The sequence below is a fragment of the Spermophilus citellus genome (genome assembly GCF_964194105.1).
Source record: "Spermophilus citellus genome assembly, chromosome: 2".
Lineage (NCBI taxonomy): Eukaryota > Metazoa > Chordata > Mammalia > Rodentia > Sciuridae > Spermophilus > Spermophilus citellus.
The window spans coordinates 199,349,274-199,374,806 of record NC_138183.1 but is presented as its reverse complement, the minus strand read 5'-3'; the positions used below and the strand labels follow the sequence as shown (position 1 = coordinate 199,374,806).

The window sequence follows — 25,533 nt, the reverse complement described above, 5'->3', positions numbered from 1 at the left end:
AGGTAATTCTTACAATGATGGAAATTTTGAAAATATTGCCGAGCACATTTTTAGGTTAGGGAATTATTAGACACACTTTAATTTAGATGTTTGTTCCATTTGCTTTTTTTCCTGTGGCTGAACAGGTGTTATTGCAAAATAACTACTTTTATTGAAGCTCCCATTCCTTTATTTTTATTTTTGGTATCAGGGATTGAACCCGGGGTGCTTAACCACTGAGCCACATCTCCATCCCTTTTTTCTATTTTATTTAGAGACAGGGTTTCCCTGAGTTGCTTAGGGCCTTGCTAAGTTGCTGAGGCTGACTTTGAACTCATCATCCTCGGGCCTCAGCCTTTAGAGCCACTGGGATTATAGCATGCACCTACCTGCTGGGAGCATGCCTGGCTCCCAGTCCTTTGTGATGGAAACAAGGAAATGTGTTTTAGATGTAAAAATATTTCAAGATACATGTTTGGAGCCATGAAGAATGCCTGGACTACAGACCTAAGCTATAGAGTGAATTTCCATGGAATAGATTAGAAACCCAAATTTGGAACAGAATATGCCTAGAACAGGAGCATACAATATACACTAGGATATTATATTATGCTAGGAGTTTTTTATATAATGCAATACAAATTCAGTTCTCATACTTGTCTTTATTAAAAAAGTTTTTTATTTGCATTTTATAGGTTAAGAGTCTGAGTTTCGAAGAGGTCAAGTGACAGAGATCATAGAGCTAAATAACTCCAAATGTAGTGTGATTGTTTATTCATTTAACAAATACTGAGTATCTCCTATATACCATGTTCTTTTCTTTAAATGTATGCTTTCCTCTAGCAGCTTTTAAACTTTTTTTTCTTTGATTTTCTACAGTTTTTCTGTGATGTTCTAGGTGTATATTTCTTTTCTTTTTGCTGAGATTCATGGTTTCTTGAATGTGTGGCTTTAGTTTCTTGCTAGAAGCTGCCTGAATTCCTTGATGTGTGGGTTTCCCTAACTTAGTTGATAACAGCTTATTTCTTCGAAGCCAGCAACAGAGAGAGACTGAGTCTACTAACAAGACCTCATCTTTTATAACATAACCATCTTGGGAGTGACATCCCATCACTTTGTCACATTCTCTGTGTTGGAAGAAAGCCACAAGTTTCTTCCCCCACACTCCAGGTGGCGACCCTTAGAGCTTAACACAGCCTCCTATTAAACTACCTACTCCACCAGCCCTTGCCTTGATTTCTGTACAGTGTCAAAACAAAGACTGGCATTTGGGGAATATGCAAGAGTCTTCATGGCAATAGTGGCTCTGTTGCCTTCTTAATCCTTCAAAATTTCCCTGAACTTTCTGACATGATAATTCCTTATTTTTTGACATCTCTTAATTGAATTAAATTTTTTTTTGTATTTTGTCCTGTTTTTCTTTTTTTTTTTTTTTATTGGTTGTTCACAACATTACAAAGCTCTTGACATATACATTCATACATTAGAATCAAGTGGGTTATGAACTCCCATTTTTACCCCAAATACAGATTGTAGAATCGCATCGGTTACACATCCACATTTTTACATACTGCCATATTAGTGACTGTTGTATTCTGCTACCTTTCCTATCCTCTACTATCTCCCCTCCCCTCCCTTGTCCTGTTTTTCTTTCTTTAAGTTGTTTTTAGCAGGAAGGTTGATCTGACTAACCTGGTCCACCATTACTGATAAAAGGAAGTCTTGGTTTTCAGACTTTAGAAGTTCTAAAAACTTCTTAGAAGATTCACATTGGCTGCTGCTTTGGGAAACAGTTTGTAAGAGTGGAAGGAGAGAACTAAATTAGTTATTGAGGGTAAGAGATGATAGATAGGTCTTTGTCGAAGGTGGCAACAGAACAGAAACCCAGACAGAGGGGGAAATAATTTTACACTAAATTATTTGAAAACATAATTTAATAGTTTTGCATCATTATTTTCTTTTAAGCAACCCAGTAAAGGATAAGGTTGTATAGAAACTTCTCAAGATTCCAAAACTTACAGTGTTGCATTACATTCCAGTGTTTTTTGCCTTCAGGTTTTATTCTCTGTTGCAACCATACCAACCATCAGACAATCTATTCAACAATGTGAGTGTGTGTGTGTATCCTAGTTACATATTTTTAGAAGACAGTCCTGAGCTAGTGAATAATGAACTTCCATGTACTGCTACCAATGGTTTTCCATTTTTTCTGTAGAGTGGACAATGGGAAGGTATAGTTCCATCCTCAGAGGAGCCTTCTGAAGGGAGGTCACTTAAGACAGGCTGCAACTTTGATTTGGGTTGTAATCACACATATCTTCTCAACATCCCAGCTTCTCTTTCTAAGTTTGAGAAGATGTTGTGAATCTTAATAAATTTCTTTAACTCACTGACTATCTATGTTGCCAATTCGTAGTCATTGTGTTCCCCCCTATCTACCCCTCATCTCTATTTGACTTCTTGGTTTAGGAAGCTCAGCCTCGTTAGGTTGGGTGTCCTCAGTTTCACTTCCTCTGTTGTTCTGCAGTATTAAGTTGGGTACTTCGAAGGTTCCTATCTCCTCCAGCAGTACTCCCCTGGACAGATTCTATGTCCTAGTCTACGGGACCCATGGTCAAATATTTGCCTTCCTTTCTCTCCAGTCTTTACCCTGCTCATTGTTCTCTGGCCTCACTGGATCTCCATTTCCTGAATGAACCAATACCATTCCTGCCCTAGAAAATTCCCCTCCTGGGGATTCCAACTGAAAATTATTTTCCTAGACCTTCAGGTTGCTGGCTCCTCCCCACCAATCCAAAGTCTCAAAATCTTCCTTGGGTTCAGCATCATCAGTAGGTTAAATGGCCACCTAAGTCATATGGGTCCTGCACACCATTCTGAAACAAAGTTTCAACACATTCTAAAACAATGAGGGCGGGCTGGCAAGGCAGTCTAAGAGATAAGACAGCTGTGACCCTCCCTCACTCCAGAAGAACAGAGAAGCAATATTGTCACCTCAACATATTTGGTACTATTCAAACAGCAAGTGATTTCTTCATGGCTCCCAATTTCTAAATTGATGATTATTCTCAGTAATAACATGCCTGACATAAGGCTCCACACTGAAGACTTTCAAAGTTTCTGTAGAGAGACCTGGAGACCTGAGATAAGGTAAGGAGAGCACCTGCCACCCTGAGATTAATGAATGAGGAGGGAATAAGTTTTGACTCTGAGGACATTTTTGTAGGTTCGGCAAGTCATCATCACTGTGTAATCTATAATTGTTTTTATTCCACACTGGTCAGTACTGGTCAAGGTGTTGTTTCTACTCAGTTATTTACTTGATCTATAACTCTGGACAGGTCAGTTTATCTGACTTTTAAATTCTCCCATGAAATGGGGATGACACAACTATCTTATCACTTTACAGGTGTTGCAGAGACCAGATGAGAAAAAGGAAAGCTTTTTGGAAGATTTGAGTATTGACTAAGAGGTAGCACAATTACTGTTCTTTGCATTTTCCATGCCTGGGCAATGTGACCGGTCCAGCGTCTGCCTGGTCCTGCTAAATGAGAGCCCTGCCTGGTCATAAAAAAAAAAAGTCAGAATCAAGACTTAACCAGGTAGCTACTTCCACAGCAACAGTAATCTTTCCTGTCCTTGATGAGGTCTCCTCCTTGCTATCCTATGTCCTTTCTTCTCCCCAACACAATTTCTATTCCTATATTTAATTTTCTTCTTTCCCTTTCTTTGTCCCTTGTTCCTCCCCTTTCTATTGATTCCAAACTGACTGGCCCTGTCATCCTGGTTCCCTTCCTCTCTTTGTTCCATTCCCTTGCCCCCCACCCTCCTCCCAGCCCAACCCTTCTTCTTTGCACGTTCTCCTCCCCTCTCCCACTACCTCCCAGTTCAGAAAGCATTGTTGACTCTTTTGTGTCAGGCTCTCTCCCCCTCCTTTCAGCCTTCCTGGCTTCAGCCTGTGTTCTTGCTTTGGGTTCTCACTGTCAGATGCTGGAAGCTCTAAGCTCTCAGGAGCTCCCAGAGTGCAGCGAGGTGAGGGCAGGGCTGTGGCACCAGAGAAGTGAGAACATTTGAGAAGGGACAGACCTAGTTTTCCCTGGGGCTCACCTAGGAATGGTGACCTATAGGTCAGCACCCACAGAAACCTGGAGTTTCATGTGTTGCACTGAACCCCCTCCCTTAGGCACACTTGGCATCTTTGCATCTCCTCCTGAACTGGTTCGGGCTGGTGGCTTTCAAGCCCTGACCTTAAGTCAGCTTTCAAGGAGAAAGTCTGACAAAGCAGGCAAGAACTAGCACCCTTCTGTGGGAGGTTTCTCTTCACTGGTGTTCTCTCTGTAAAATAACTCTACTTATAATTTTTACAATGGTTAAATTATAATGGTTATAATTAAAAGTTTTATTTGAGGAATATACTGACTTTGCTGATAGTGAAATTGTATCCTTGCAAGCACCCACACTGTTTTCTCCCTTAAAAGCTTAAATATAACTCCCAAAGAAGCCCACCTAGTGCTTTATAATTCAAGATAAAAACTAAGCAGAGGCCTAGGGTACTTTCCAGTAAAGATTGCTCTTTGAACACAGGCATAAATTTATTTTCTTTTCCCATTAAAACCAACCGTAAAGGAATTTTACCTGCTCTTAGAGCATGTGTTGTAACATGGGTGAAAGTGAAAGGAATTGGGGGAATGGGATTTCTTCATCTGCACTAGACTGAAATGTGTACTGTGTCCCATCTTCTAGCTTTGTTCCTCCTCTGGCATCATGATGAGGATTGCCCTGTCTCCTAGCTGGGTTTAAAGGTATTCGTGTGTGTGTGTGTGTGTGTGTGTGTGTGTGTGTGTGTGTGTGTGTGTTGGAACCAAGGGCCTAGTATATGTTAGGCAAGTGCTTTACCACTTAGATACATCTCCATCCCTGGGATTCTCTCTCTCCCTCCCTCCCTCCCTCCCTCCCTCCCTCCTTTCTTTCTTTCTTTCTTTCTTTCTTTCTTTCTTTCTTTCTTTTTCTTTCTTTCTTTCTTTCTTTCAATAATAAATCCTCAGAAATGGCAAACACGGGATGACAAAATTTTAGAAACTTAAAGACAGATGGGCACAATATTTATTGCCTTAGTAGACCCATATAATCAGAATTCTAATGCTACAGGGTAAGTAAAGAACTGCTACAATTAAATGATAGAACTCTCAAAAGTCCCAGAAATTGGTGGTTCAAAGTATTCTGGAAATATAACTTTGGTAAAGGGGAAAAATAAAAGAGGATTTGCTGAAAGCTGTTGAGAAGAAGGCAGATTTCTAGAATCTATCCCTAAGTCTCTACTGATTTTCTCAACAGAGTACTAGTGGTTTCCTGCCTGGAGAAGGTAAAACCCAGGGTGGTTCAGACACAGTTGAAAGCAGGGACACCATATAAGCCAAATGGAAGCCCAAGTGTGTGTGTGTGTGTGTGTGTGTGTGTGTGTGTGTGTGTGCACGCTAAATGTATTAGCTACCCTCATGCCCTAGGCTGCTTCTCCCACTGGCTTCCCAAATGCCAGAACAAAGCCTTAATTTCTCTACACAGGAACTGAAAATGTTTTCTATGGGAGATCTAACCAGTTCAAGAAAGACCTGAGGGCCCTGGCATCTGGAGTTCCCTAACTACAGCTTAACCTGATCATTCCCATAATAAAACTCCAAGTTGACAAGCTCCTTCTGCTGCTCAGAACTACTACTAAGCTTTTAGTCTTCCACTGTTAAACTACCCATTCCACTTTGAATAGGGCTAATCTGAACAACCAACAAAATTTCAAAGTCAACAATAAGGGTATTCTGGTCATTAAGCAAAGCAAAGGATCAGAAGTCAAAACTTTGGACCAAAACAACACTTTCAAGACATTGGGGAAAAAATTCCAATCAAGAATTTATACCGAGTCAAAGTATAAATCCAGTTTGAGGATAAAATTAGACATATTCAGGCATAGAAAATATTAAAAATTTACCTTTCATACATACTTTCTCAGGAATCTTCTAGAATTTGTTAGGACCAGGACTAAAAAAAAAATGAATGAGAGGCTTGCCTTGGACATACAATTGGATAGACATTCAAAAACTCAGCAGTCAAGATAAGGAATTTTAATAGATAAATAAATAAATAAATAAATTTTTGTGGTGCTGGGAACTGAACCCAGGGCCTAGCACATTCTAAGCCTATACTCTACCCCTGAGATATACTCCCATCCCTAATAGATATTTTTTAAAATAAAAATTAATTTTAAAATTTAATGTAAACAAAATATGAAAGTGTTAAAGATTGGAGATAGGGTTGGGATTAAAGTTAGGTGAGTGAGGCTAAGTCATGCAAGTATAAGAAGAATCCTGTCTTTATTAAAAATTTTGGGGTTTTGCTGGTTATACAGGTCAGCTCAACCTAAAGTGGGAAGGCACTATCCAGAGACACGTGTACGAGGAGGTAAGAGACAGTCAGTGGGGGTCATCTTGAAGCTTGGTTACTATAACAGCAAAAGTTATAATATAGTTATATTGGGAGGAGAGTGGGAGTAGGAATGTGTATAGGTGGTAGGCCGGTGATAGAAATGGGGGTTAAGCCTTTATCCTCCTCGGTGGGTAGTCAATAGATGCCACTGCCAAACAGAGAAACTAAGCAGTAATATTTGCAGATAAATACTTTTAAAAATGCATATAAGATTTGACTTTGGGGAGGGGGTTCAGAAAAATAAAGCAAAACAAGGTAGGGGACTGGGACTGCTATTTGTCTTATGTTGTAGAACAAGTTGACTCTTTATGTGCATATATGACTAATAAACTTGAAATAATGTTTGACATGAAAAAGAGAATGACATACTCATTGCGAATGTAAAAGCCTATTGGAATTCATTACATGGATATAATGTTTCAGTATCATTTTTACTTTGAATTACATAAAGGGGAAAGTGCTAGAATCTTCTTACTACTATGGCCTCTAACAACCTTACTGAGCTTGTGTATTTTCCAAGGGAAACAAGTACTCCATTTCATGTAACCCTCACAACCACATAGAAAGTCAAGAAATAACCACAGGCGAGATGCAATAACAGATGAAGGAAACTAAGGCTTAGCAGGGAAAAAGTAACCAGTCAGAGCTGGTCTTTCCATAGTTAGTGAATGACATTGGAGGAGATTGAACACCAGATCCTTCTGGTAGTCCATGTACATGCCAGGTCATCAGTGTAAGTAAGCTCCCTACACCACAGCTGCATATTGGTGTCCTCTGGCTAGATCCCCACATTTTCTGTCTAGTTCTGTTGACTTATCATTTCAAGTTGGTGGGTGTAGCTGTTTCCCAAAATATGTGAGGACTCTCCACTTCTCTGGCTATAGTAACTAAAAATCCTATGCTCAAAGTCGGTTTCCCTGCCTCAATCATCCTACTTCTCTTGATTTTGCCTTTTCTGAGTTGAATTGAAGATCCACTCTGAAGGCATGCTGGGGGCTGGCTTTCAAAAGCCCTGAAGTAGTACCCCATTTTCCAAGGAGGGCCAATACTGCTAAATTTGGAAAGACTGGAGAGTCATCTGTGGTTTGAGGCAAGAGAAGAATACTCCCTCATCCCCCCCACCACCCACAAGCTAGGTTCTATCTGGAAGGCTCTGCCTCTGTCTAGGTAGGGCCTTTACACCTCTCCTTCTTGCCCACATTTAGTGTTATATCCTATTTCTTGAAATGTACTTGGGATCCTCTATTCCAATAGGGAGTGACCTGGGTTTCTGCCTCTCCCATGTTTCTCAAAGTCTGCTTGTCTCACCCTGGGATATTGGGCAGACTTATCACTCAAACCAGCCTTATCATTTAAATGTACATTCAAGAGTCTTATCTATCACTACTTATATGCCTACCTTGGGTTCTGATGCCCAAAACTGTTTGATTAAGACCAAGTGTTATTTCAGTGGGTCTAATTGGTTAACTGTCTCCTACCCTCAAGATGTGGCTCCATGGATGGACTAAAATTCCATTTCCCAAAGTCTGGACCTATCCAGAGGAAGGTGCTAATTTTGAGCATGTTGTTAGTGATAAAACAAGAATGCTTCTTGAGTTTGCAAAGCAGTGACTGAAGCTCAGAGAGCAGGAAGCAGCCAAAGAACAATGTTTAAAATCTGTAATAAAGAATGTGGTTTCCAGAGGGTTCTGTTTCTAGGTATTGGGTCTTAACAACAAAGCTCAGACTCTACATGAGACTTATTTTCTTCCTCACCCTTTCTTTTCTTCCCTTCCATGTGTCCTCTCCCAGAGATAACTTGAAGTAACAGTCTACAAATTATCCTTTGCTTCCTCCTCTCTATTCAGACATAACTAGCCAGAGTGTGTGGTCATTTAAGACTCTGGCTGGATATGTCTGTGAGAAGAACCAGCATCTGGCCCAATTTCCACCCCATGCATGTTCACTGTGACACCAACTTTTCTCTGGCTTATCCCCATATTATTTGGAGTTTCTGAGATTTAACCACAAAACTGATTTCTTGGAAAATGTGAGGGAGTGAGATTTTCAGAGCTGTTACCTTCTTGGGTTTTGGGGAGGATGATCTATGAGGGCTTTCCTATAGCAATAGTGATCCAAGCCTACAGAGCTATAGACTTAATATTTGATCTCTACTTTGAGCTCTGGGAAGAGTTCTGAGTGATTTGAATCTCTCCCAAACACATTCTTCTTTATCCCTGAATGATGCCTCTGGGAAATCAGAGCCAGGATATGGAGTAGGAAGATCATGAGCTTTGGGTTCAGGCAGACCTGGATTCAAATCCTGACTTGACTTTATAAAATTATCTTATAGCAGGCCCCAAACCTCATCATCTCAGACACAGGGTTCTGTCCCTTTCAGTTATTCATGACTGTTTATGTTATCCGGCTTTCTATTTTTGTAATAAAATGCCTGAGATAATCAACTTATAAAGAGCACGTTTTATTTTTGGCTCATAGTTTTAAAGATTTCATGAATTTGTTGGCTTAGGATCTGATTTCCTGAACAAGACTCCTAAAGTACCAGAAGTAAAATCAAGAATTAATGAATGGGATGGATGCAAACCAAAAAACTTCTTCTCAGCAAAGGAATCAATCACTAATGTGAGGAGAGAGCCTGCAGAATGAGAAAACGTCTTTACCACACACACTAGACAGAGCACTAATCTCCAGGATATAAAATGAACTCAAAAAACTTAACATACACACAAAAAAACACCAAATAACCCAATCAATAAATTGGCTAAGGAACTGAACAGACACTTCACAGAAGAAGAAATACAACCGATCAAAAAACATATAAAGAAATGTTCATCATCTCTAGCAATTAGAGAAATGCAAATCAAAACTACTCTAAGATTTCATTTCACTGCAGTCAGAATGGCAATTATCCAGAATATAAGCAATAGTAAGTGTTGGCAAGGATGTGGGGGAAAAGGTACACTCATACTTTGCTGGTGGAACAGCAAATTGGTGCATCCACTATGGAAAGCAGTATGGAGATTCCTCAGAAAACTTGGTATGGAACCACCAGTTGACCCAGCTATCCCACCCCTTGGTTTATACCCAAAGGACTTAAAATCAGCATACTACAGTGATGCAGCCACATCGATATTTATAGCAGCTCAATTTACAGTAGCTAAACAATGGAACCAACCTAGATGCCCTTCAACAGATGAATGGATAAAGAAAATGTGTAACACATACACAATGGATGGAATATTACTCAGCCTTAAAGAAGAATTAAATTATGGCATTTGCAGGTAAATGGATGGAACTGGAGAATATTATGCTAATTGAAATAAGTCAATCCCCCAAAACCAAAAGCTGAATGTTTTCTCTGATAAGCAGATGCTGATGCATAGTTGGTTGAGGGGATAGGAAAGAACGAAGGAACTTTGGTTTGTGTAGAGGGGAGTGAGGGAAGGGATGGGATTGTGGGGATGGGAAGGACGGTAGGATGAGACAGATATTATTACCCTGTAAACATGTAGTAACTCTGCAACATATACAGCCAGAGGAATGAGAAGTTGTGCTCCATTTGTATACAATATGTCAAAATGCATTCTACTGTAAAATAAATAAATTGATTAATTTAAAAAATTTTCATGAATTTTAGAGATTCATGATCAAATGACTCCATTGCTTTTGGCTTGTGGAAAGGCAGCACATCATGGTGAAGAGGTGTGGCATGGCAAAGCTCCTCAGTTCATGATGCCTGGGAAGTGAAAAGAGAGAAAAGCAGAGGCCAGTTATCCCAATGTCCCCTTCAATGACATGCCTTTGAATGCCCTGAAGATCCAAGGGCCCAAAGTCCTCCTCCTAATCCCCACCACTTACAGTTCCCACCTCCTCTCTCTTTCACCAAGTTGGGAACTTAGACTTCAACAAATGGGCCTTTTGGGGGGAATTCAAGACCAAACTATAGTTCTAACTACTTGCTGAGGGCTTTGTTTTCTTGTATTGTTTCTTCTTCTGGGTCTTGAAGCAACCTCAAGTCAACTTTTCTTTTGCTACATGCCTAGTGCAGTGATAAACACCTTGTGAACATTGTTAGAATTTCCAAAGTGGCAGTGTGAAGTTAATGTCACTATTCCCATCTTATAGCTCCAATTAAAAGTCACTGAGATAACTAATGCACTAATTCATACAACTTTTAAAAGGTAAGTAGGGACTGGAATCTAGGTCTTCCAGGATTGAAAGAAAGCAACACAATATAATGGAAAAAGTTTTTGGATTCAGATACCCAAGCTCAGTTCTTGGCTCTATTCTGGCTACAGGACCTCATATAACTCCCTTAAGCGCTTTCAGCTTCACTTTTTTCACCTCTCAAAAGAGGAGTAATGTTCTGGAGGTGTGTTCTAAGAGTGAAATGAATTAGTGTCTATAAAGTGCCTGTCACATAGTACCATAGCATTAGATTTCACCACCTCCCCCTCCATCACCTGGATCAATCATCTTTCCACTACATTATCCTGTTCCCAGCCTAATAGGAGAAATCAGACAGAGACATGAATAACTACAATGGAAGAGGGAAAACAGCAAGTACTGTGAAAACATACATGCTTTTCTAGAGTGACTGGGCAGGAGTTCATGGGGACAGTGGTATGAAATCTAGATCTGATATACTTTATCAGGCTTCAAGAAATGGAAAATTAGATGGGGGAGAAGCCCAAGATTCCACATCTGGTGACTGAACATGGCATGGAGCAGGCTGATGGAGATGTTATTCACAGACCAAAGGGCTGACTTTGTCAGACTATGCCTGTGTGCTGGGTTCTCGGTCAGGCCTGAACCACATTCCACTTTAAACAGGCTGGACCCAGCCCTTCCCCACACAGCTCCCGCTACCTCTGGTGGTCACCAAAAGTCCAAGTTAACAAAGTCCAGAGGAAGGGGCTAACGTCGGGGTAGCTGTCAATATCCCTTTATAAGGAAGAGTCAGGTATGCTGGGGAAACTAGAGGCAAGCCTATTCCTGCTGCAGAGAAAAGTTGGCATGAGAGACTAGGGCTCAGTATCTCCCTTCAGCTCCTCAGACCAGCTGGGATTCTATTTTTAACCAGCACTGTCTTAGGTTGACAGCTTGCAACGCCTTCTCCCTCCTTTTTTCCCTTCCTCCTGCCTCTTGCAGCCCAGAGCCCTGTGGAAGGATGGATGGGAGCAATCCCAGCCCTGGTAAACAGAAGACCCACTCTCCTTTTTCACTGTCCTCTCCAGAGTAGTTACTGGGTGGACTTCGGAGGTATATTGGCTACGAAGGTTTAGGTTTCAGGCTCCTCACTTAACACAGGCCCCTTCTGAGGCCCTGGGCAGGGTCTTAGCAATTTGGTATCTGTTATTTTTCTTTTTCCTTTTTTTAAAAAAGGCACCGAAATTGTGTATACTTTACCTCCTACAAAGCATGGATGTGTCCCTCATGGGTGTGGCTCTTTCCCCATCTCCAGCTCAGTGTCACTATCGTCATTGCTATCTTGCTCTAATTTATTGTCTTGAGCTGCTTTATTTCCTCTAGGTCTGTTTCCTCTGTTTTAGTCAGGTTTTATTTTTTTTAATTGCTATGATTAAAAGATCTGACAAGAACAATGTAGTGGAAGAAAAGTTTATTTTCAGCTTGTTGTCTCAGTCCACAGACGGATGACTCAATAGCTCTGGGACTGAGATGAGGCAGAATATCATGGCAGAAGAGCATGGTGGAGGAAAGCAGTTCAGCACATGTCAACAAGGAAGCAGTGAAAGTGATCTCAGCACACCAGGGACAAAATATAAGTCCCAAAGGCACACTCCCCGTGACCTACCTCTTCCAGTCAGATCCTACCTCCCTATAGTTACCACCCAGTTAATCCATCAGTGGATTAATTCACTGATTAGGTTGCAACTCCCATAATCCAATCATTCACCTCTGAAATGTTTTTGCATTGTCTCACACATGAGCTTTTAGGGGATACCACATATCCAAAACCACAATACCCTTTTACTACTGACATGTCAAAGAACTCCTCTCATAACACTATCCCTTGATTATCCAGGTATGTCCCTTGGTGAAGTCTTCTGTTCCTGTGTGTGTATAGAGGTGATGTCGCTGGTCTCTGCCTCTCTCTGGGGCTCGATCAGTTTTACAGTCAAATCAGAGTCTGGGTTCTCAGACTCCTATTCTGGTACAGTCCCCTCAGCCCCCAACCCAGCCAAGCCTCTGCCCTTAGGCCTCTTTGCTATAGTCAGTCAGGGTGCTTTCATTAGGTGGATTTTGGCCAGGCTCTGATGCTGGAGGCTAGAAAATGTACCATAAAAAAAGGCCCTACTCTTAACTTCTATACACCTGTCATGGTCTGATCCCTGGTGTTTCAGACACTCCTTGAATATGCTGAGTCTTATTATGCAATGCTTCCTCTTTTATCTTTTCATCAGAATTTTAATAAGCATCCATGCTTATAGTACCTTAACAATGGAATCAGGACATGTCATGGATATCCTGCCTCCTACATCTACTCCCAGCTACTGTGACACTCAAAGAGAGTAAACCCTGTCCCATCTAGCCTCAAATCAAGGACTTTTGGGCACAGGGGGTGCAAAGGATTGGGAAGCTATGGAAGGGATTTGACAGGGAGGACTTCACAAAATCCCACACCTCCTCACCTGCCTCTGAAAAAGTCCAGAAAGGAAGTCTAGGAGGAAACCAAGTTTATTATTATTTTTTTAAAAAGAAGTCTAGTGAAGGAGGAGAAGGCAGGTCCACAGTCCTTAACTGGAAAGAGATGAAGTAGTTTTCAGTGCTAAACAGCCTATTGATCAGGGAGATGTGAGATTAGGCCTGTTGGTATTTTCAGTGCTAGTTGAGGAAAGGTTTGTGAGGTCAAACTGGGGACAGCCTAGAACATACAGAGTCACTCCTATGCCAGGCTCCATAGCCCCTAAAGAATCAGCGCTGTTAATGTATGTGTGTGCAAAGGGCAGGTCAGGTCTTGTCAAAGTTCCCACTGACTAGGGATATTTCCCTGCTAGGGATGCTGTCCATGGTCAGTGCCAGATCTCTGGGGATAGGCTCCATCTATAATAGAAGTATGCCTCATTTTCTGTATAAGCTTGTTTCCTGCTTCCTTTACCTTTTCCTGTATAGGGGCTAGTCCACACTGTTGGGTGTCAGTTTTGGTTTGTATTTATTGTGCATGTGGATGGGATCTTGTGCTTAAGGGCTTGTTTGTTCTGCCTCAGCCCACACTACTGCCACCCCTCAGCCAGGCCCCAGGGTGCTGATGGTGGTGTAGCTCAGCCTGGACAGGGAAGCTATGGAAGGGGTAGGAGGGTCTTCGTCTGGAAGAGGCTTGGGGCGAGCTCGAGGAGGCCTCGGGCAACAGCGGGCACATGTGTCCAAGCAGGCCTGGCGAAAGCGACGGTGCATGAAGCAGTAGACTAGGGGGTTGACACAGGCCGAAGCATAGCTTAGTAAGTGGATGAAAGAGATGGGGGCCCCGGAGAGTGCCCGGTGTGCACCTGGGCCATCAAAGGCACGCCATGTGTTGGCGCTGTACACTGGCAACCAACACAGAAAAAAAAGCACAACGATCACCAGCAACATTCGCACCACGCGCTTCTTGGCCAGCAGCTTGGCCTGGGTGGGCCGGGGGCCAGGTCCTGACCCAGCAGTAGGCGCGGTCAGTGTGGTCAGCTCTAGTGCGGGACGGGAACGTGGAAGTTGCACGTAGCAGCCATCGCTGTCTTCACCAGTCAATCCAGACTCATTTCGGCAACGCCCATTCTGGTGGACAGGACCTGGGCACAGAGGGTAAACTGTCAGAGTGTAATGCAGAGTCATACTAACCTCCAACCCAATCTCCACTTGCCCAGGCCCTCCATTTAACCTGGCACCTTATAGCCCCACCTACTATAGGCTCCACCCTTTCCAAAGTCCCACCTCTCTAGGATCTTGCTCACCAGGTCCAGCCCCACTGGGCAGCCCTCCTTGGCTTCGGACACGGTTTTGGCTCTCATTGTCACTGTCTCCATCAAAGCGAAGTCCTAAGTAAAGCTCGCGGGAGATAAGCCCATAGGCCACTGCCATAACCACACCTGGGACGAAGAACAAGAGCAGGAGCAGCAGCACCGACCTAGAAACAGAACACAGTCCAAATACATGGGTTTCTATCAGTTGTTATCACAGAAGAGCCAAGGTTGGTATCTCTAGGGCTGTGGCCAGGTAGCTGATGAAGGAGTAGGGTTTGGGGATGCTGCTGAGAAGGGCAAGATAACTGGGGAGGGGCCCAAAATTAGAATTCCAGGGTGGTAGGTGCAGAATGGGAATTGGCACGATTCTTGAAGCAACTGGAGGATTGTTATGGAGAACGGTCATAAGCATCTGATGAAGGTATTCTAAGAAAGCGTTTGGGCACCCTCACCAGGTCTGGCGCACCCGTGCACTGGGCCAGCGATGCACACACTGTAGCACTCGAGGTCCAACTGGCTGCACAGCAGTGTACACAGGGTAGGGTACCATGAGCAGGCCGGACAGCAGCCACGTGGCTAAGATCACACGAACCGCATGGGAGCGTGTTTGCCACACACGTGCCTGGAGTGGTCGGCAGATGGCGCTGTACCGCTCCAGGGCGATGGCCACAAGGCTTAGCGTGGACACACTCACAGACACTCCTAGGCAAGGGAAAAAGAAGGAATGGCCTCGGAAATTTGCACCACACACTCACCAGTGTTATTTCCTCACCCTCTCCCCCAATTAGAGAAGACCCCTACCTTTGTCAAGGAGAGGATCAAGGGTTAGGGTAGTTGTCTCACTCACCCATGAGGTATGAAACCGCCTTGCAGATGACTGTGCCAAAAATGAATGTGCCCATAAGATTGGGCAGGAGTGTGAAGGGCATGCAAGCCACAGCTAGCAGGAGGTCACTGACTGCTAGTGAGAGCAAGAAGGCATTGGTGACAGTTCTCAGGCGGCGGCTCAATCCCAGGACCACAATGATGAGCACATTTCCTCCAACACTCATCAGAAAGATCACTGCATAAAGGGTGACTCTAATGGCCAGCTCCAGTTCTGGGCAGAAAAGGGAGAGATAGCATCAGGGGTTCTGGCTCCACTCAGCTAGAGCCCCCAACCCAACTTATCCCCAACCTCACCACCCAGCCAGATCCCTACATCCCAAGAACATACTCTCCCCACCCCCTTAGTAAGAGGTGAACTTAAATCCTTTACCTTTCTAACCCCTTAAGGCTTAGTTAAGTTGGCATAACTCTACTCTTCCTTAAGAAAGTCTGTATCTTCTCAAGGGTTGTTTCCAAATGCTTCCCTTCTTTTGCAGGCAAACTGCTTGAAAGGATTTTATTGTGTCTTCCCAGCCACCCAATCCATTGCTATACAAGGCTCTGTCCCCCATCACTTCTTCTCAAGATCTCTAATATTTTAACTACCAAATCTAAAGGTTCCTTCTTAATCTATACTATTTGACCTATCTGTATTATTTGACATTGTTGACCACCCATTATCTTTTGAGCCAGATTAGATCAAGTCCTTATTCTCTAAAACAAACAGCCCTTCCAAAACAAAAGATCCTTCACTACTCTGTACTGTCTGCCACCCTTTAGCATGTCATCAGGATACTCCAAACTGAACCTGCCACTTCCCACCTCCTCCTTGCACTGTACCCACTGAAGCTAAACTGGATGACTCAGTTTCTTGAATGCATCTTATGCCCTCGTGACTCCTTCCCTGCTCAAGTTGGCTTCTCAGTCTTTTGCCAACCCCCTACTGCTTCCCCTATCACAAACTTATTTTCTGTATCTGGTTAATACCTACTCACCCCGTGTCAAGTCTCAGATTGACTGCCACTTCCTCTATAAGGCCCTTCTGGACAGGTACTAATCTCCCCTTCTTCTGACTCAGGCATGCTCTTTATGCATCTAGTGGAGCCCTTTCTACTTTCTGCCTTATATTTCAGTCATCTCCATACATTCATTCTCACTCAATAAGCATTTGCAGAGGATTTCCTTTGTGCCAAGTACTGGGGACAAAGGGAAGAATATGGCAAACTCCCTGCCCTCTGAAAGTTCATAGTGGAAACAGAAACTCAAATACTTAAACAGATAATTGCCATGTAGTATGATGAAGAGTGAGGCTGAAGGACGAACAAAGTGCTATGGGAGCTCACAGGAGAGATCCCTCACATTGCTGGGTGACTGCATAGAGAATGGCACTATGCATTTGTGTCATTGCCTTTTGGGAGGTGAATTCATCTTTGGATCTCCATATCACAGCCATGCAGACCTACACAAAACTGAATTTGAACTGAAGTAGATGGAATCACCTATCCCTATGGCCTCAGCATGAGGGAGACTGGAGCTTGAAGGGAGAGATGTCAGGGGACAGACCTTCCCAGCTACAGAGGGGGTAGCCCTCTCTTCTCCAGCCGCATACATTGGCTGTCTCTTTTCTGAGCTCCCAATGGAATAATTTTCTTATAAATATCATCAACCAATTCAGAAGTTGTTGTAGGCATCATGTAAGTATTATTTTTAAGAAATCTCCAAACTGAACTCAGCAGTCACATTACTTGCTCAGGAACACATAGTTGTAAGGAGCTGAATCAGAATAGAGGCTACGTCTCTGCATCCCTAAAATGCTTGTCTTCCTCTGGCTCCTTCACTGCTCTGTCATTCATAATACTGCCTCCTTCTTCTCCCAAATATCAATTCCAACACTTCTTTCTCCCTTTCTCTATATTCTATCATGACATTTCTTACTCTATTACTGTATTTACTTTTCTGTCTTCCTCACTTGACTATGGACTTCTTGAGGGCAGGGACAATGTTCATCTCTTTTTCTAGGATATCGCTTGCAGTCAGCAAAATGCTTGGCATGTAGAAGGTAGTCAATACATGCTTGTTAATGAACCTGTCTCTCAGGACAAAAAAGCACCTGTCTTCCTCCTCTTTATCCATCCTTCACTTCTGTTAGGTGCTCCAGTATGCCCTCCCTTCTCTACCTTTGTCATGAAGACACATGATGGAGGGTGTTTGGGGTCAATGACAGGCTGTGATTTTGGATGCATTACTTTTCCTCTAAGGAAAGATTATGGACAAATTGTGCGTGGGTGTGTGTGCGCATGCACGTGCATGCTTATATAGGAAGAAACAATGAACCGTTGGAAAGGGGATTTTGTCAAAGAAGTTCTTGGACCCAGAAAACATAAAAGAGCTAGTGGTCTCTCTTGTACTCTCTGTGTCTCTTCCAAGTCCACTGACTCTCCATCTCTACCCTGCCTACTTCCTTAATCTGTCTAGTTCCATCACCTCTTCACATCCTCCTCTAGATCTCTCTTCAACTAATTCTCGATGCAATTATTACATCTCAAGTTGGTAGAACACTCTGAAATGTGAAAAGCATATTTCTCATTCTTTAATCCAGCTGATGTGCCCCATGTCTATGTCCTTGAGCTTGGCTAATTATAGTAGACCAGAAAGCTTCACCTTATGAACCTAATCTGTCCGAGGATTCCTGAAAGCTAGAAGCCAAAGTCCCAGTAAAAATGGCCAGAAATTGTACAACACTTTGCTATTTTACTGGACATTTCTAGCTGTTATCTTATTCCAAGCCATTGCTGTATTTCTAGATCTTTGCTGTTGAACAAATAGTGGACATGAAAAATTCTAATTAAAAGTAATCTTAGAGACAGGGTTTGGAAAGTGAGGGATGACTAGGTGAAACACAAGAGATTTTGTAGGCAGTGAAAGTATTCTGTATGATATTATAACAGTAGATATGCATCATTATACATTTCTTAAAACACACAGAACTGTATAACACAAAAATGAAGTCTAATGTGAAATACAGTGCTTAGTTGTATGTATCGGTATTGGCTGATCAGTTGTGATGAATGTGCCACTCTAACGTAAGATGTTAATAATATAAACTCGATGACTGTTGTATGTGGGAGTAGCAGGAAGAGTATATAGGAAGTTTCTATTTTCTGCTCAATTTTTCTGTGAACTCAAAACTAAAAATAGTCTATTAATTTTAAGAGTCACACACAAAACTAAAAAATTAAGGTGTGTGTGTGTGTGTGTGTGTGTGTGTGTGTGCGCACACGTCATAGTAGATGAGTGGCCACAGTGAACCCAGAGCTAACTTGGGGTGAAAGGAAGGGTGGTAGCAGCTTCTGGGGAACAGATATGAATGCCTTCATAGTTTATTCTTAGGCATAAGCTTCTTGGTAATGAGAGGAAAGTAGAAACCAGACCAGTGCACTCAGAAGACTGGGGCAGTTCAGTTCTTCTGGGGTCTGGAAGATTTGCATTTGTTCTGTCCAGACGTTGGCAGAGAAGTCTGAACACAAAATTCCAGATAAAGTAACATAAAATAAAAACCAGGATTTTCTAAGAAAGTACTCCACAGAACACTAAAACTACTGATGCCTCTATCCTGGAAGGACTGGTCATCCATGCACACGGACATCAATGTAATATCAGTGTCTCTGTGGTAAGCATGAAAAGCATCTGAATGACGATGGATATTAGTTGGGTTAATGGGAGACATCTAAGTGTCAGTGGATACGAACCATGGAGCAGAATATACTTGCAAGGATATGTAGGTAATAGAGTAAGCACTGAGTAAGACTTTAGTCTTTGAGATAACATGTGGGAGGCTGAAAGTAAACCTTATTTCCCTGGGTGATATATGAGGAAAGGTAACATTTGCATATCTGTAAGACAATATCATATTGAGCATGGGTTAATTTAAATTCAGGGAATAACTAATTAAGTGTTGTGATATTTGAACAAACAAGGGTAATAACCAAGTCTCTGTAAACAACATTGTATTTTGTAGATAACACCTTCAAGAAGCATAGGTTACATTCATAGATAAGTATGTTAATGGAGGAATAGGCAAGTGATGATGATGAGAGATTAAAAAGTAATATCCAAACATGTGGGAAATGTTAACACATTAACATGAGAAATTAAACTCAATTAAGTGTGTGTGTGTGTGTGTGTGTGTGTGTGTGTGTGTGTGTGTGAGAGAGAGAGAGAGAGAGAGAGAGAGACTGGGGATAGGTCCTAGATCTTGCATATGCTAGGCAAGCTCTACCACTGAGTTACATACCAAACCTCTTTTAAAAATTGTATTTTGGGCTGGGGATGTGGCTCAAGCGGTAGCGCGCTCGCTTGGCATGCATGCGGCCCGGGTTCGATCCTCAGCACCACATACCAACAAAGATGTTGTGTCCGCCGAGAACTAAAAAATAAATATTAAAAGTTCTCTCTCTCTCTCTCCCCTCTCTCACTCTCTCTTTAAAAAAAAAAATTGTATTTTGAGACAGGGTCCCCTAAGTTGTCCAGGGGACCTCAAACTGAGGACTTAGTCTCCTGACTTGCTGGAATTACAGGCAAGTGACACCATGCCCAGCTATTAATCTTATTTGAGTGAAATTATTGAGCTCATGAGTAAATACAGGTAATATTTAGTTTATTTTTCTGATAATATCTGGGCATATAAGAGTAATAACTGTAACTTTATGGGTAATATCTGGAGAAGGGTTACTTAAACAAGCATGGGCAATATGTAATTGTGTGTGGATAATAATAAAATGAAAGTGAGTAGAGTTTGGTGGATGGGTAACGTCTAAGTGACTGTGGGAAACAGTGAATGTGGGTAACATCCGTCTGTGGGTAGCACCTGAGTGGACATAAGTGATACGCAAGTCTGCAAGTTTATATAAGAATAAAGTGGGTGCCAGGTATGGTTGTGCATCTCTATAATCCCAGTGGCTCAGGAGGCTGAAGCAGGAGGATCACAAGTTCAAATCCAGCCTCAGCAACTCAGTTAGTGAGGCCATGGGCAACTTAGGGAGACCATGTCTCTAAATAAAACATGAAAAAGGGCCAGAGATGTTACTCAGTGGTCAAGCGCCCTGAGTTCAATCCCTGATACCAAAAAAAAAAAAAAAAAAAAAACAGAACAAAATTTGCAAATTTCTATTGGTAACATAGGAGTGAGCCTGGATGACATCTGAATCTGTGTGGGTAATATCTGAATGAGTCTATGTGTGTAATATCTAACTACCTGGGTAACATTTCAATGTGTGTGAGCAACAATATCTGTTTAAGTGAGGTCTATTATTGCCTCTGTGCTCTGAATCACTTTATATCTTGATTTTTCAGGGATCCTTGCTCTATAGACTATCTTCTTTCTTATCAGAACCTTCAATCTTCTTTCTTGGCCCTCTTCCATCAAAAAATCTTAAATATCCTATAAGTGACATACACCTGTAGTCCTAGCAATGTGAGAGGCTAGTTAGGTGGGCAGATCATTTGAGACGAGCCTGGGCAACATAGAAAAATCCTGCCTCAAATATAAATTGTTTTAAATGCCCTTATTTCTACCACTACTAATACTACTACTATACATACAAACAGGCATATATCAAAATAAACCAACCAACCAACAAATAATTCTTCCTTAACCCAGTCCTATTTCTGGTACTACCCTATTATTTCTCTTTCTCCCCCTCCCGTGAAGTTCTTGGAAGTTTTTGTTCATTTTTCTCAACCCCATTCCCACTGGCCAAATCTTAAACTTAACGTAGTCAGACCTTAATACCTACAAGTCTTCCTAAGGATTTCTTGTTACTGAATCCAAAGGATGCTCTTCTAACTGTTTTGTTCTCATCTGACTTGTATTAGCTGCACTGGGCCTCACTTATCACACCCTGCTTAAAACTTTTTTTTTTTTTTTCTTCTAGAAGGACATAGCTCCTCTCTCTGACAGTTCTGTCTGAATCTCCTTCATGGATTTTCATTTTTCTGATATTTATTTATTTATTACTAAGGATTGAACCCAGGGGTGCCTGACTACTGAGCTACATCTCCAGCCCATTTTTACTTTGAGGTAGGGTTTTGCTAGTTGCTGGGGTTGGCTTCAAACACATCATCCTCCTGCTTCAGCCTCCTGAGTAGCTGGGATTATAGGATTATACTTGTGCAAGACCAGCCCAGCTGTCTGGCTTTAAAATATTGATCTTCTGCTGGTAAGTTCCAGAGCCCTGGATTCAACAGTTGATTTGGTAAGCCCACTTGGATGTACCACCAGCATTTCAATTTAGTGGGTTTCAAATTGAGTTTATAATTACCTATTCCAAACCTGCTCCTTTGATATATATCTTTCTCATTATATAGTACCAACATTGACTCAACAATCCAAGCCAGAAAACTGGATGTCATCCCTTGACTCCTTCTACCTTCTCCACTTCTACTCAGTTGATTCCATTCCAGAAGGAGGTCTCAAATCCATCTACTACTCTCTATGACCACCGTCAAGACCTCAGTCTAATCTAGCATCATCTTTCACACAGACATGTGTAATATAATATCTTTCGAGAGTATTCCTTTGCATTTTACCTCATCCTCCAGTCCATTCTTTACACTACGCAACTAATCCTGGCACTACTGATGGATCTTTAAGTAGCTCCCAATGTCCTCAGGATAAAAATCCACACTTTTTAGCCAGGCCCCTAAGGCTGTCTGTAATTTCTCTAGGCTGGTCCCCAGCCTGAGTGTTTATTATTTATCTTTAATGATACATGATCCAGCCACTCAGAAACTATATGACATTGAACAGAAGTGCCACGGTTTTAAACTTTGGGCTTTTTACACATCCTACCCCGCTACTTGAGATGCTTTTTGCATCTTCTGCCTCTTCTTAGCTGGCTTGCTCTCATCTTTTTCATTTTCATTTTTACATAGCACCTCCTCAGGAAGCCAACTTCAATCCCATGGTTAGGCTAGGCCAGAGTGGCTCCTCCTGTGTGTCCCCATTGTATTCCTTGTCTCTTCCACTTGAGGTTGCCATTCTCTATTTACTTATCTCTCTTCACCACAAAATTCTGAGCTCCATGAAGTAGGAATTATGCCAGTTTTGTTCAACTCATATCCCTGCTGCCTAGCACAATCTCTGGTTCAATAAATATTTGCTGAATGAAAGAATCTAAGTGACAGTGTGTAACCAGTGGGGAAAAAAGGCATGAATTATTTTGTGTGATAAATAATACTTGGGTTACAATTTATTTCCCTTCTTGATTTTAGAAAAACTTTATTCTGCTTTATCATTGCTCCTTTTTTTTTTTTTTTAAAGAATCCCATTCATTTTCTTTTTACTGGACTCTAATTTCAATATGCCAGCTCCCAGGGATCATCCTCTGTGAAGTTCTCAAACCTATCTCCTTTGGGTCCCCCAGTCCAGCCCTTTTGTTCCTTACTGACTGTGATTTTCCATTGGTCTTTCTCTGCATTTGACTATGGACTGATGAATGTGTACACTGGGTCTAGTTCATCCCTGTGTCCACAGCACCTAACCTAGGGACTAGGATAGAAGGTGTTCAGAGAACAGTGAGGACAGGAAGGGTTCAGAAAGGGAAGAAAATGTATTTTAAGATGTTCATCAAGACAATGAGATGCTAGCTGACAGGAGGAGTAAAAGTCACTCTGAGGACTGGATGCTTGGAAGCAGTTTAAAGATGGGTGGATGGCAAGAGGTGATAGTAACACAAAGGGAGGGGGTGATGAAAGGGGCAGCCTGTCTAGCAGGGTGAGACTTAAAGAAGGGCAGAGTGGAGAGAGGATTTGGAAGTGGCTGGGAGACATTATGAGAGGAGGGAGGAAGGGAGAGGGCAAGCAAGCACAGAGCTGGGAAGCACAAAGCCTTTGAGAACTCCAACTTGGGAGGCAGAGGGGTTTGAGGATGAGCAAAATAAAGCAGTCAGGCAGCTCTAAGGCGCATCCCCCAGTGTCCAGTCTAATTCAGATTTGAAAATCTTATTTGGGAAGGCTGATGTTGGGGTGGGATACACAGCAGATTACAACTAACTTCCCATTCAGACCTCCCACCGTGCTCCCTCCCTCCACCAGCTCCTTCTTTTTGCCTTCCTTTCTTCCTTCCCTTTCCTATTGTGGTTCTGTGAGCTGGATGTAAAAGGGGGACAGACAAAGATCTAGAAGGGCTGGCAAGGGGAGGTTCTTGTCCCTTAACTATGTGTGCTGTGTGGTGCTGTTGTTTGGGGGTTACCAAGAGCTCTGGTGTGACCAGGGGCCGGAATGTGAAGGGTTCTGACCAGGCGATGTGAAGCTGTGATGTGGTTTTAAGAGCTGTAGGGACCAAATGGGTGAGGGGGAGCTCTTTGGGGGCTGAGCTAGTTCTATGAGGGGGCCGCTGCGGGGGGTTGTCGCTGCGGTGTAGAAGTCGCGGGGGAGGCTCTATTAGTATTACGGGGTGCAGCGAAAAGGAGCATGTGGTGGGGGCTTAGGGAGACACCCACCTCTTGTCCCGGCTCCGCGGATGCGAGGGGGCTCGCAGCTGAGGTTGCCCGAACTGCTGCTGTTGAGAAGGGGGCCACCTGGGCGGCACAGTGAAGCCCCCGGCCCGGGTCCGGGTCCCTGCACGCTCCGGTTTAGCTTAAGCAGCTCCATGACCCCAGCTGAGCCCGCTACCTCACTCTGCTCTGCCAGGCGGGTTCCCGCCAAGGCTCCACCTGCTCTTGCCGAGATTCTGGCTCAGACTCCCGTCTACCCCACCCCCTGCCCCGCCTGGTCTCCGCCCTCAGCCCTGGCCCCTGGCCCTCAGTTCCTGGGCTCGCCCCGCCTAGGCTCTGGTGCCTCCCAGGCTCTGGTCTGCCTCTCCCACCTGGTGACTCTCCGCCTTCCTCCCTCGCTCGCTCGGGAGTTACGCGTCCTCCAGCGTGACTGTCCTCCAGGCTCGCCCCCTCCCTAGATCTCTGGTCTTCTCTTAGAGATGTCTTTCCTGCCCACCTCCCTTTACCAACGCCCCCATGAATTCTGGGGAATTCGTGTGTGATGCGTGTGTGTGTGTGTGTGTGTGTGTGTGTGTGCTGGCGCGCGCTAGTATTGGCGGGGCGGAGGGAGATTGCGGGAGAGGGAGGGCGAGAGGGGGCAGTGTGCAGTTTTTGCCGGGCCAGCATCTTTCTCTGGTGGGTCAGGGGACATGGAGGTGGCGATGGAAAGGTGGGTTTGCCTTCAGGGGTCACCCACTGCAGCGCAGGTGCCTTAGCTTGCTTGGCACGGCGGTTATGGTACTGTGCCGCAGTGGCTGCAGTGACCGTCACACTACACTACGGAGTTTCTTAGTTCCTTGCAGCTCCCAACTGTGAGTTGGGGCTGGGGTAGCTTCTGCAAGTGCTTTATGGAACCACCCCATCTCTATCTGATATCAGACACCAGGCTTTTTTACTCAAGGGTTCCAAGGAACCCTCAGAAACTGGGAGGGATGGGGGAGGGCGTTGTTTCTCCACCGGGAAGTCCTGGCAGGGGAAAGGGCTGCCCAAAGAAAGAGTCTTACTAGGGTGTGGAGGTCGGCGGTAGATGGACGTGAAAAAATGCCTAGGATATATAGGATTGGGTAGTGTTTTAACCACCCACCCTGGACCCAGGCAAAAGAGAGGAGGCCTGGCTGTCTCTTTGGTCTCCAGGCAGCGTCCACCCCCAACCGACACGCTGACGCTCCCTGTTTGCTCTCAACGCAGGTGGAGCCGCCTGTGTAGAGTGTCAGGTTCCCACGAGCGGGGGGCCACTGGATGTAGAGCAGGAAGCTGAAGGGTGCCCCTGCAAGACTGAAGTGGGTTCAGCTTCATTGGGCAGGATTTGCCTCCTCTACTGTGTGAGTCCCGTTCCCTATCCATTGTTTTTCATTCCAAAAAATTCCAGTATGACTGGAAATTCTATTTTCTGCCTCCCAGAATTGGTTGCAAGAGATGGGGGCTTCATTAGACGAGCAGGTTAGAGTGGGGATGGAGTCTGGGTTTATGGGAAATTTAGAGTATTTATCTAATTAATCTTTTGGAGAGGACTTGGTCCTGTCCTTGTTTATAGGGACTGAGGAATTGGAGGAGGGCTTAAAACTGGGGTGTGTGTGTGGGGGGGTCATCACCTACCCCCACTTCCCTTTCTCCTGGCACTGCCTGCCTTGCTCTTCTGAGAGCTCTGGACCAGAAGAGCTTGATTTGCTATTTGTTCAACTCCAGCACAGGTGGAGCCACAGATAACCTGCTGAACTTTT

At 43.5% G+C, this 25,533-nt stretch overlaps 1 protein-coding gene across 1 annotated transcript; it reads right to left on the bottom strand.

Annotated features, from left to right (window-relative positions):
• Positions 1–12,329: 12,329 nt before the first annotated feature.
• Positions 12,330–24,006, bottom strand: CCKBR (cholecystokinin B receptor). Its single transcript, XM_081262789.1, has 5 exons — positions 23,780–24,006; positions 15,259–15,510; positions 14,864–15,113; positions 14,403–14,575; positions 12,330–14,240 (listed from the first exon to the last, which is right to left on the bottom strand). Exons 1-5 carry the CDS (start codon positions 23,928–23,930, stop codon positions 13,702–13,704), a joined length of 1,365 nt encoding a protein of 454 aa, XP_081118915.1. The 5' UTR covers positions 23,931–24,006; the 3' UTR covers positions 12,330–13,701.
• Positions 24,007–25,533: the final 1,527 nt, after the last annotated feature.

Coding starts and splice junctions, on each gene's coding strand:
- CCKBR (XM_081262789.1), bottom strand. CDS start 23,930: ATGGAGCTGCTTAAGCTAAACCGGAGCGTGCAGGGACCCGGACCCGGG. Junction 15,511..23,779: donor CCGCGGAGCCGGGACAAGAG/GTGGGTGTCTCC, acceptor TTTTCTGCCCAG/AACTGGAGCTGGCCATTAGA. Junction 14,576..14,863: donor GCACGGGTGCGCCAGACCTG/GTGAGGGTGCCC, acceptor TTCTGTTTCTAG/GTCGGTGCTGCTGCTCCTGC.